The sequence below is a fragment of the Acanthochromis polyacanthus genome, chromosome 16 (genome assembly GCF_021347895.1).
Source record: "Acanthochromis polyacanthus isolate Apoly-LR-REF ecotype Palm Island chromosome 16, KAUST_Apoly_ChrSc, whole genome shotgun sequence".
NCBI lineage: Eukaryota > Metazoa > Chordata > Actinopteri > Pomacentridae > Acanthochromis > Acanthochromis polyacanthus.
Genome location: NC_067128.1, coordinates 34329519 through 34342308, shown reverse-complemented (window position 1 = coordinate 34342308; position 12790 = coordinate 34329519). Strand labels below are relative to the sequence as shown.

The following is a 12790-nucleotide window of genomic DNA, read 5'->3' as shown; positions in this document are numbered from 1 at the left end:
ATTATAAAACAGGACCTTGTGATGTTATGTAACTTGGTAAACAGTAAGGATTTTTTAAATAAATAAAACTCGGGATCTATCATGCCTTACAGAGAGTGAGTGCCACCCAATATTGACATTCAGCTCACAGTAATAAGTACTTGTAATTATCACAAGTAATAATCTTAATGCAGTGTGATGAGTCACCATTGACATATGCATGTGTTGAATTACACCATAATGCAGAGGCTATAGAAAGGTGCCTCAGTAAGTATTTATACTGCATTTCAGCTGGAAAGTAGGACCGATAATCTCAATATAACCCTTTTAGAAAATATTTTAAAGGATATCACATTAAAACATACAGAAAGTTCATCTCACTGGGTCTGAGTTATGAGCTCTGACCGTCCTCTTAATGCTCCGTTCTGCCTGCTATGCACTGTGTGAATATATTTGTCATTCGCAGATGTATGTCTTATGTATTGTGTTAAAATATAATTAGACGTCATTCACTGACACAAGCAGCAGCAGTCTATCGTCTGTGGCTGAAAAGAGTTGCCCAAATCAGAAAAAAGTATTCCCCCAACAGTCATACGTCACGTTAGCTGGCCTGTCACACATTCATTAAAAAGAACTATGTTCAACTAATCTACTGAGGATCAAATATGACCCAACAGGACAGATGGACAACAGTTTCACCTTTATCAACCTCATTTAACAGGTGCGCTCTCAGAAATGGAACAGTACAGCAGTTTTTAAAATTTAACCAACAGCTTGTGTTAAAAAGTAAAAACATTAAATTTGTTACATTACCTGCCTATGGAGGTTTCATGGAGAAAATCATCTGTGCCACAACGTTCACACAGAAAGACTGAAATTTAAGGAAACAGGAGAACTGGAAAATACCCGTGTTGTGTGGGTATCAAATATGTTATCTGTTGCTGCCAGTCAAAATATGTTGTGATAAAGTTGTACTTTTGTGAGAGCATATGAAGATAAAGAACAGATATTGATCTTGGTTGGACCTTGCTGGAACTTGAGTACAAACATGTTCATCTGCAGTTTCTTGAGTTTCCAAGAAGCAGCTTTAGGGAATGTAAAAACTTTATTGCAGAGGTTTAGTGCTCAATATTAATATTCCTGAGCTCCCATTTTGATGTGATTCACTTTCACCTCCCTGACTACAATATACAGAAGAGAAAACACAGAATAGTTGGTTACAAAAAGTAAGACCCAATTTTAAACACAATAAGAGGGGGCAGAGGAGTAGTAAAAGTCATATATCGATAATTACAGCCTATTTGATGTGGTAATACTTTTGAAGTATCTTTGCTAAGACTTGGCTCTGCTAGCTCGATTTAGCTTCATTCCAGCATGCAAGTGAATGACATGCTTAAGAGAAATTATATTTGATTCACGTTAGAAAATTGTTTACTTTTAAGATGGTGTGTGTCCTCAAAGATGTTTTTCCATCACAATAACTGAACAGTTTCCAAGCTTTGCGGTGTCAAAGTGTTCCATGTTTGGACAAAGAAAAAAGACTAAAATTAATCTTCGTGAAGAAAACTACAAGGTTTATAATGGGGATGTTATCTTCTTTGCTTATCTAATTTCAGACAGAATTCAGGCCTTTATGATTACCGGTAGGCTTGTCACGAGAACCGATACTTCGGTACCAAGTCGGTACTAAGATTCAGAAAATGTGACGGTACTGACTTTTCTAGACTACCCACAGTACCGTAGGTACCGAGGAGCCAGATCTGGCCGCTTCTTTAGCATTGTTTTTTTGGCTGTAAATGAGTGATTATCTGGCAACCCTCACACAGTGCTGATCACATGACTGACTACACTGCAAAGAGATCAACTACATGCAGCATGGCGGAGGCACACACACCTGGCTCGACAACAGCAGCTGCCCCTCAATTAGTTGGAAAAAAAAAACGCCAGAAGTCGCGTCTGGAAGTATTTTGGATTCGAGGACGGATTGGTTATTGATCCTGAAAAACCCGTCTGCAAAAAATGCCGTCACCGCAGCACAGCGAAGGGGAGCAACACGTCCAACTTGGCGAAACATTTAAAAGACAAGCATCCAGAGTTGTACACAGAATTCAAGGTGAGTGCGTTTGAATTCACGTGTTATTGTTGCTCATATCTAATTACGTTACAATGATTAGATGAGCCCAGCCCATAGTAAATGAGCTGCATGGCAAAGTAACAAGCGTGCCCAGCCTTGTTTGTCCTGCATAATAGTTTTGTGACGTTTAGGTCTGAAAAGATTCTTCGGATAATCCGAATAATTCGATTACAAAATATCCTCGGGGCAAATTGTGTGCCTCGAAGCCTCGTTTAATATATAAATATATATAAAATATATATCTGGACTACTATACAGCTCACCGTGTTTGACACGGACGGTCACTTCTGTGGCACAACGCGCCTGCTACCTCCACTACCGTGGTATCGAGTGGTATCGAGTATCGTAGAATTTAAGTGGTATTGGTATCGACTACTAAATTTCTGGTATCGTGACAAGCCTATTTATGATGGAAATCTGTTGAGATCAGGTTGACTCTTGTTGGAAGGACTTTCAGGAGACTGGGATGTTTTGTATAGAAGCATTTATTGCATCTCAATATCAAATAAAATCAGAGAAATTGTGACAGCAGTGAAAAGTATCTCCATCATTCCCAAGTCTGAATTTTCTTGTGTTGACAGAGTGTATATTACTACTCAGAGCCCATCGAATGCCTGATTAAGTTTACTCTTCAGACATAACACAGCAGCCCAGAAGCTCCACATATCTCCATGGATCCGACTGTAGCAGATGAGGAAGAATTGCTGATTCTCGTTGGACTGTGTGCTGCCTTGAAAAACACAGCTCTCACAACGTATCTTGTTTAAGGCTGTGAATGGTGTCAGATTGATCCTTTGGCCAACTGTGCAGATGTGCAATGCTAGCAGAAATCCCCTCACAGAGCCTTTTTTTTTTCCTATTTAAAGATTACCAATAACTACATAAAAAATACACCCCGTGTCAGGTCAGGATAAAATTGAGGTAACATTTACGTCAGTAAATCAGTGACTGAAAATGATCAACTGAAAAATAAATCAGAATATTTGAGGATTCCTGAAGATTAATAAATCACATATTGAATTTAAATATCCCAATTTGATCCACTTGGGTGCACACGTGTCACTACAGATTTACTTAAATTTAACTTAGAGTTGCAAAGCTCTGTAATAAACATACTTGTGTACCAGGGTAATGGACAAAACCCTCTTGCTGCAGCTGTTTACAGAGGGAATAAGGAGGGAGTAAAAAAGACTTTGAGAACGCCAATTAAAGTGAAGACATCTTACCTGAATCAAATACGTCTTAATGCACTTCATGAAAACAGTCATTGTGGTTTGTGTATCTTGACCCGATTATTAGGATTTTCTTCAACTTTAATGATGAAAAGCTTAAATGGTTAAAAAAAAAAATTACAGTAACATGACTCAGTAAATTCCCTCTTAATATTACATCTCTTTATATTATTTTTCATTAATATACATTTCAATTAAATATTGAAAAGAACTAAAACAAAAAGAAATGAACATGAATCTGCACCACAACATTCACACAAGCAAAACTGAACTTAAAGCAGGATATACATCATGTTGTGTGGGTATCAAATATGTAATCTGGTTACTGCCAGTCAAAATATGTTGTGATAAAGTCGTACTTTCGTGAGAGCATATGAAGGTAAAGAACAGATGTTGACTTTGATTGAACCTTGCTGGAACTTTAGTAACAAACATGTTCATCTGCAGTTCCTTGAATTTCCATGAAAGAGCTTTAGGGAATGTAAAAAACTTTACTGCAGAGGTTTAATGCGAATCATTAATATTCCGTAGCCCCCATTTTAATATGATCCATTTTCACCTCCCGGAGAGAACAAGGAAGGAGTGAAAAAGACTTTGAGAATACTGCTCATACTGCTTTGTGTATCTTGAACCTATTATTAGGATTTTCTTCAACTGTAATGATGAAAAGTTGAACTAAAAAAATGGTTAACAAAAAGAACATGACTCAATAAATTCCCTTTTAATTATTGCATTATTTTATATTATTATTCATTAATATGCATTTCAATTAGATATGGAAAAGAACTAAAACAGAAAGAAATGAACATGAATGCTTAAAGATTAAATCTTTACATGTAAGGGTTTATTCGTCCTTACAGAATTAGCAATTTTAACAATAAAAATGAATGAGTCAAACAGAATTAAAAGTAAATCAAAGCATAGTGAATGTGACATTCTATGAATATTTCCACAGATTAAACAATAATTACTAATAATAATAATAAAAACAATAATTACAATCAAAATGCAATTTGGGTACAACATCATTCTATTTTGTAATTAAACAGTAGATCATTTGACCAGTTACAGCTTCTTGAATTCTTGTTTGTCAAAATTCAAAAACAATTTTGAGATCAAAAATTGCCGTGTCTTCCACTTCCATTAAAATGTCATGTTTAACATCATGCAAATTTAGATCCAAATAATTGTGTTCCATTCAAGAAATAAGGTCCAAACTATTTTCATTACTTGGTTAAACTATTTCCCAGACATAAATGAGACCAAATGATTTTATCATATTGACTTTATCATTATTCTTCTGAGATTTTCATTACATTTACTGAAGGAATTGAGAACTCATATATTGGCAATTAAATGAAAGCATATATATATTTGAAGTCTTTGTTTTCCTATTATGTCTTTCTATACTTATTTTTTCCCTTTGAATTCATGATCTCATCCCAAACATGATTAGACAAGAGTGAGAAAAGACAAATTGAACTAAAACACAAAGTTAATAAACAGAAGCAGTCAATTCTCAATTGCAGTTCAAAAGCAAACATCTTACACTACTGAGTTATCAGAACTTATCACAATAGTTAAGCCAACTCCTGTCTCCCAAAAACTAAATACAGAAGCCAATACAATCCTGCAGATAAATGCTTTACCAACAGTCAGCCTCAGTTCCTCGCACTACTTAATATCAATGTACAGTCTACGTCCAACCAGGGCTACCTCAAAACAAAAAGTGCAAAATATGAAAAGCAAAAAATGTGGGAGAAAAGCATCAGCTGTGGTCCCCATAGCCACAGCGCTGGAAGGGTTGAAGTTAAGCCTCTTGGATGTTTGAAGTTTGTTTCCATCCAGTTAGTGCCTCCATCTCTCTTCTTCTTGTCTGTCCTTGTTGAGTTGGGGAAGGTGACATGACAGAAGGTCCTAGAGAGGATCAGAGGATCTGTTTACCAAAAGAAATGGACACGAGATCAGAGTCGTCTTAGTAATTCTCCAGAATTCTCGATTTTAGTGACTGTTGTTTTGTTTGTTTAACAGATCTTGAATGTACCCAGATTCTGTAATGGAACCATTATTTGGTCTCTCAAAGACTCATCATCGTTAAACATAGTCTTTAATTTCTTTTTTCTTTTGCTTTGTTTTTTGAAAAATGAACAAGTAACAGTTGTGTTGCTTCCGTTATGGCTCTCGGAGTGGTGTGAAGTACAATACACTTTTGACTTAGTTCTATGATGGCAAATTTTGTATTCTATGTACCTGAAACCTCCTTAGCAAATTTTCTTTTCCTATAGTATCATATACAGTCATGGGAAAATGATTAGACCACCCTTGTTTTCTTCAATATCTTGTTCATTTTAATGTCTGGTACCACTGAAGGTATATTCCCTGAATAATACAATGAACATAGCAAAAAATGCAGCTGATTACATGATCATTTATGTCCTATTTGACATGCTTAAGCTTAATTGCATTCCAAGGCTATATAAGAGGGCCATTAAGCCATAGCACAACTCAGAAGTTCAATTCAATCTTATTTATATAGCACCAGTTACAGGTCAAATTATCTGAAGATGCTTTACAGAACCCATATGCCTGAACCCTCAGAGGGTTGTCAGTTCTCACATAATGCCCAAAACAAAAGAGTTGCAGCCACAAAAGGTAGCCATCTTGGCACTGCTGGATGTTGGCATGAGTGAAAGACAGTTAGCAAAAAAACTGAAGATCTCCAAGACAGCAGTTCAGTACACTAAATAAAAACAAGCCAAACATGATACTGCTAAAGTGCTAGCTGATCACGGTAGGAAACGTTTTTCTGCCCAACAAGATAACTGTGCACTAGAGGTGTAAAGATAAACCGATACAAATCGATAATCTATTCTCACCTTTAGAGATATGAATACATCGATCGGCGTGTCTCTGGATCGATCTATATCTGCTGTGGACCGGTCGATGTCCATTTAAAAACATATGAATCGGTTTATTTGAGCTCTGCTACTAAAGATGGCCACCCAAGTCTCGCGAGACTCTCACGGTGACGTATTACGAGAGTTTCGTTCTTGTAGCGTCTTAGCGGGTAACTCACACTCAATAGCATGGCTGATAGCACCGAAACAATTTACAGTGCACCCTCAAATCTCAAATGGAAAGTTTGGAAGATCTTTGGATTTTTCAAGAAGGATGGAAAGTTGGATAAAAGCATGGCCATTTGTAAAGTGTGTAAAGCAGCAATTAAGTACACCGGGAGTACCACTAATCTTGGCACTCATCTGTCGAGATGGCACGGAGACATCTACGCGGATGACCAGGGATCTGTGGACGCTACTGCTACCAAAGCTAGCGTGAGCAACAACTCAAAAGACAAAGACAGTAGATTTAAAAGCTTCTTCCAGCCCCAACTTAGCCACAACTCCGAGAGGTCCAAGGTAATCACGGCATCAATAGCCCGCTTCATTGCCAAGGACTTAAGACCCTATAGTGTCGTTGAAAATGATGGATTTCGTGACATGTATTTTGTTTTCATCCTCCTTTGTATGTTATCTACTTTGTGCCATTTGTAAACACTGAATAGTTATAAGTGTTGAAAAGCACTATTGCATTGAAGTGGTCAATGTTAATATTTTTCATATGATGCCTTAACAGTCTGATTTGTTTGTTTGAAAAATAAACAGAATGACATTGTTCTGACCTCATACATTTCTTTCATTTTTTTCACCACAAACAGATTTAAAGTGTATCGCATCGAATCGAATCGTGATGTATTAATTGAAAATGTATCCTTGGTGAATCATATCGTAAGACATGTATCTAGATTCATATGGGATCGCCACCTAAGAGAGAGATACACACCCCTACTGTGCACTCATCCATTCTTGAGTCAGGAATCGTCGTGAGACCTCCAGGGACCTTAAAAATGAGTGGGCACTGTGGAGAAATGTGACTTGTTCAGCAAAGACAGTTGGAAACTGACTCCTTGAAGCTGATCTGAAGTCACACAATACAAGAAGAAGCCCTTCATCAACGAAAGCCAGAGCAAAGCCCAGTTACTCTTTGCTAGGGATCCAAGGATTGGACTGTTGATGATTGGGCTAAGGTTTTCTTCAGTGATTAATCCAATTTTCAATTGATGCCCACTCCAGCCAACTTACTGGTTAGAATTAAGTCTGAAGAAGCCTATAAACCGGACTGTCTTGCTCCTACAGTAAACCATGGGATTGGATCAGTGATGATCGGGGTTGTTTCAGAATGGGGGGAACAGCGCAAATGCAGTTGTTTGAAAGGCGAATCAACCAGATCATGTACAGGGCTACTCTTAAAAACAGCCTTCTTCCATCAGCTGGAAAACTCTTTCTTGCCTCGAATGACTGGATTTTACAAAAGGACAATGCCCCTTGCTACACGACAAGGCCAGTTAAAGCCTGGATGAAGAACCAGAATATTGGAATCATGCCAGATCTAAATCCGACTCAAAACCTTTGGAAAATCATCAAATGCAAAATGGAGAATTACAAGCCCAAAACAAAGCAAATTTGTTTGAATTTCTGAAACAAGAATGGGCTGCTGTGATAGCAGAACAATGTCAGAAGGTGGTGGAGAGCATGACACATGGCAGCAGTGATTAAAAGCAGTGTTTATGCAATCAAGTATGAACTCCTGTGTGTATCATGTGACTAAAACAGATAGAAAACATGGAATCCTAAAAACTGTGTTTTTGGCAGTACAATGCCATAGCTATTGATTTAAGAACTTAAGTGATTTTGGTAATTATCAATAAAACCATGAAAAATAGGTAGAGATTAGCTCTTCAATTAAACTCTTATGAGCTATTTTTGTTATCATTACATTTGTCCAAACAAATGTACCTTCAGTTGTACCAGGCAATAAAATGACAAATTGAAGAAAACAAGGGTGGTCTAATGATTTTTTTATGTAAGTATATGTATTTCATTTTGATGTGATTTTTCATTTCAGCTTACCTTTTTATTACAGAAGGTTGGAGACTTGGTTCCTGTGTGGATCGTTGTTATTATTGTAGCACTTGTGGTTGATCCATGTGGTAATGGTGGTAAGATCATTACCTGACATGACATTCTTGCCTTGGAGCAGGTTGAACCATTGTTCTACCAGCTTTGTGCTGTGTTGCTGAAAACTGCTCTCAAGAATGGCAAGTCTGGTTTGGCTCTGTTTTGTGTTCTGAAAGTTGTTAAAGTTCTTGGTGTTATCCAGCTTGAATCTTGGCATTGAACCAAGGATCGTCAGCTTGAAGGTGCCCACAACATCATCGTTGCTTATGGTTTCAGCTAAACACTGTCTGAAGGCTTTTGATTTTGTACTGGGAAACTCATAATGTGTTTCTCGAGGCACATAAACCGTTAGAAGTTCACGGCCATGATGTTTGTGCACTTTAGGAATCAGATTGGGCTTCAGAGGAGATGAGTTTGTTGCAACTTCAAGCATGGCTTCTGCTAATCTGCTATTCTGGTTCATTGTTTGAGCTTCCAGTATACTGTTGACTGGTGGCTGGTGATCTGCATTGATGAACTGTCCCATTCCTGGATTTTGCATTGCATATTTTTTCCATTCCTTGTATTTTTGTACTTTTCCAACCTCTTTCTTGAGGACTTTTTTAGTTTCTTTTATTTTTTGTTGGTTTGCTCGTGCACCTCCTTCTGCCAAATACCAGTCTCCTCCTCTGATTTTGTCAGTCCACTCTTTGCGCTTGATGATAGAGTCCCATTGGCCTGGTTGTCTGAGGAGAGTGTCGGCCTCCACAGATCGGAGGCGGTCTGCTTCCAAAGCGATCTCTTCTTCACTGGCCTGTGGTTTCATGCCTCGTGCCAATGCATGAAACAGACAGTTGTTGTCTTTGCTGACTATGTTCACTATCTGATTATTGACTTGCACATCGTAATGGCCGTCGGGGTATTGGGCACTCTTTGGTCTGTAGATGAGTGTCACAGTTTGACTGGCGGGTTCAGTGCTTGGACTTAACTCCTGCATTTTGGTAAGTTTGCCATGGCTGTCTTCTGTGAGAATGACAACCTTTGTGCCTCTGGCTTCTGCCAGGACTCTGATATCAAGAATGGTGCCCTCAGTCATGGGGTTCTTGATCTTTTCAGCATGTAACTGTGAGTGTTGACCTTCTTTGCCTGTAAGTTTGTATTTTGAATTCACATTTCCTGGCATGTATGAGATGTATCTGTTATTCTGTCCAGCTCTGAGTTTTTCCTCTGTTCTGTCACTCTTTAAGCCAGTTCTGACATAACGACCAATGACGCCATTTACCTGGCCTTGAACCTGAGAAACAATGTGACTGGAGAGCTTTTGGTGGAACACTTCTGCGAAAGCATCAGCCAATAAAGTACTGATGTTGTCGGCCACATCTCTCTTGAATTCTTTCAGCATTTCAGTTTCTGCGGCAGACAACTGAGTCACCATAACTTTCTCTGAAGAAGTGTTTGCTTTTTGAAATGTTTTCAGTTGATCACAATAGTTTGAGAAAAACTTGGTGGACAGGGTGAGCATTGCATGAACAGTGTCTCCTACCAGCACCACCATGTGGGCGACTTGGATGGCTGTCAGAATTCCACGAACTATTCCTTTGGCCTCTGCTTTGGCTCGGCCAATCACTTTGGAGAAGGATGTGTTTAGCTTTTTCTGCCAGACAAGGTCTGCATAGAGCGTCTGTGCTGCAGTACTGCTGAAAGATTTGAAAATAGCCAGCAGTTTACTTTTACTGTTCTTGTCCTTCAAGAGAAAATGAACTTGCTCTTTGTCCGTAATATGTGAGAGGACAATGGAGTCTATCAATGTAGACAAGGGCTCTTTTTCTATGTTGGATTTCACGTCATCAACAATTCCCTTTTTCACCTCCTTTTTGAGGCTTTGTAGTATTTGTTTCAGCATTTCCTTTTCTGCCTTTCCAAGTCCATAGGTAATGATTTCCTCCACCATCTTTTTCGTCATGTGTTTTACTGCATTCTTCATATTTGTCTTTGTAACAAAGCTTAAACCGTCTTTAGCCTGTCTGGAGAGAAACTTTGGTATTGCCTTCAACTGTTTACCAAATCCTTTAATCAACATTTTGGAAGCTTTGAAGCCCTTTGCAATCAGCTTTCCAACTCCAAACCCAATGAGGGATACTCCAATAGAAATGGCTTTTTCGATAGCCCATGATGTCCAGCTGAATTCTCCAGTCACCATGGCTTCAATGCCAGAAATGCAGTCAGATATTCCTTCAGTGATGAGTCCCATGCCGACTTGAGCTAATGCACCAAATGTAGATGCAGTGAGCAGTGCTCCTCCAACGATCTGTAAAATTCCAAGAAAGAACACCAACAGACCTTCCCATGAGAAACGAGGCTTCTCTTCCACAGAAAACACATATTTCCAACCTTGACTATAGAGGTTGTAGGCTTCCACTTGGAGATCTTCATCAGCACTCGGCACCAGGGAGAAAATTGGTGACTTTTTGACCAGTGCATCTCTTCCCCTTTCTTTAATTTCATTCAACTTTTGGATGGCTTCACTAATGTTTTTGTCCAAGTAACCCAACATTCTGCCCTTGATTATTAGTTGTTTTTCAAGGCTGGTTGGGTTAGTGTTGTCTGAGTCTGCTGAAGACATTTTCACAAACTGCAGACACACCATGGATTCCTCACTGAGATACTTCAGAGACTCCAGTGCCTTTGAAAGATCATCTTTGGCCTCACTGAGGTAATCTACACTCCTCTGCTTTACAGTGCAGTATGCATGACTGTAAAAGGCTATGGCTGCCCAGCTAGCATCTTGTTTCATGGCTTTTTCAAAGAGCCTGGCGCTGACGTCCCATTGTTTTTCACTCATTGCGATATTTCCGAACTTGATGTAATGATAAATGCTGGCACATGGTGAAGTGTGACTCTGAGACTGACTTTTTGCCAATGACAAGTCACTTTTCAAACTCTTTTGCAGTTCATCTCTCTTCAGCTGTTCAATGTCTTCTGATTTAGTTTGCAGCCATATCCCCCAGAACTCATTCATGATGGCAACAACAGCTCTTCTGTCATCTCCATCTGCATTCTTATGAATACCTTGAAGTGTCTTGCAGTAGTCTGAAAACAGGTCCTCCCGCAGTTTCATCTCAGAGACATCATTCATCATGTGATTTATCTTTTCTGCTGCAAGTCTATCCCTTGTGTTCTTAGCTTCCTCCAGAGATGACACTGTTGAGAAGGACTGCTGCAGGTGTTCAGAGGACATGATTATGAGAGCAGATCCAGGTTCACCTTTACGTGCAGTTCGACCAAAAGCCTGGAGTTCCACTCTTGTGTTCTCAGAAAGGAAGGACAGAACCACAAATAATCCTCCATTACTGTTCACCTCTTTGGACACTTTTATGTTTGTGCCGCGTCCTGCAAGGTTTGTGGCAACAATGACGTCACCAGGAAGCAGTTTCTTATCTATTTTGCTCAAACTGTCATTGTCACTTCGACAGTAGAGAATGATCTCACCTGGGATGCTGCTTTTCAGCTCATCGTGGATCTCTTTGGCTTTGTTGATAGTTTCACAGATCACCAGGGCTGCTCTTCCCCCTCTGTATGAATTTGGAGATATCTGAGCCATAACCACACGTTTTATTTCAGATTTCCACTCTTCAGCTGAGGTCTTCAGAGTTCCTTTGACCTCGAACAACTTCCTCCTGTTGAATGTTGGCATTCTGCAGGCAGAGAGATTTGGATATAGATCCTGTAAAAACAAGATTTCTGTGTTGTTCCCAAGTGTCCCAGTTGTTCCATATATTTTCCCATTGTACTTTTCGAAAAATGAGATGTTAGAAATGTAGTTTGTCACTGTAGAAATTGTGCTCAGTTTTATTTGGTGTTTAATCTCAATGAACTGCTGCAAACCATCACCCCATTTCTTATTCAACTCTACAATGCCAGTGGATCTGAAATCCACAGGACAAACACTGTCATTTTCTATGACATATTCCCGTCCTTGTCTCAGTTGTTTTGCCAGAAAGGCATTTTCAACCCACACGGACACTTTGCTCTCGATCAGACTCTTCAAGAATCCAGGAATGCTGATTTTGTCTTTATTGATTGTGCATGGGGTGTACTGAATCCTCTCTGAGATGAGTTCTGCAATGGGCTTGATGAGAGTTTCTTCTGAATCATAGAGAGGACAACACAAGCCTCCCTCCAAGACAAGAAATTTAAGGTCTGGAATATCTGGATTGTTGTAGGGACTGCACTTTCTGAGACAGAGCAGTCCTTTGTCATCTAAAGTGTACACACTAAAACCATAGGGGACATAGTGCTCAATTTCACTGAAAAAATTGATCACAGCATCCAGACTCACTGTTTTCAGCTTCTGAAGAATTTCTTCCTTTTTACTCTTGCAGATGTCCTCTGTGAATCCTTCTGGCACAGTGTTGGATTCTTCAGCGATATGTAAAATGTCCATTGGATCG

General features: G+C 39.1%; 1 protein-coding gene across 1 annotated transcript; it reads right to left on the bottom strand.

Moving 5' to 3' along the window:
• Positions 1-4280: 4280 nt before the first annotated feature.
• LOC127537765 (uncharacterized) lies at positions 4281-12059 on the bottom strand. Its single transcript, XM_051960954.1, has 2 exons — positions 8313-12059; positions 4281-5281 (listed from the first exon to the last, which is right to left on the bottom strand). Exon 1 carries the CDS (start codon positions 12031-12033, stop codon positions 8320-8322), a length of 3714 nt encoding a protein of 1237 aa, XP_051816914.1. The 5' UTR covers positions 12034-12059; the 3' UTR covers positions 4281-5281; positions 8313-8319.
• Between the last annotated feature and the right edge of the window lie 731 nt (positions 12060-12790).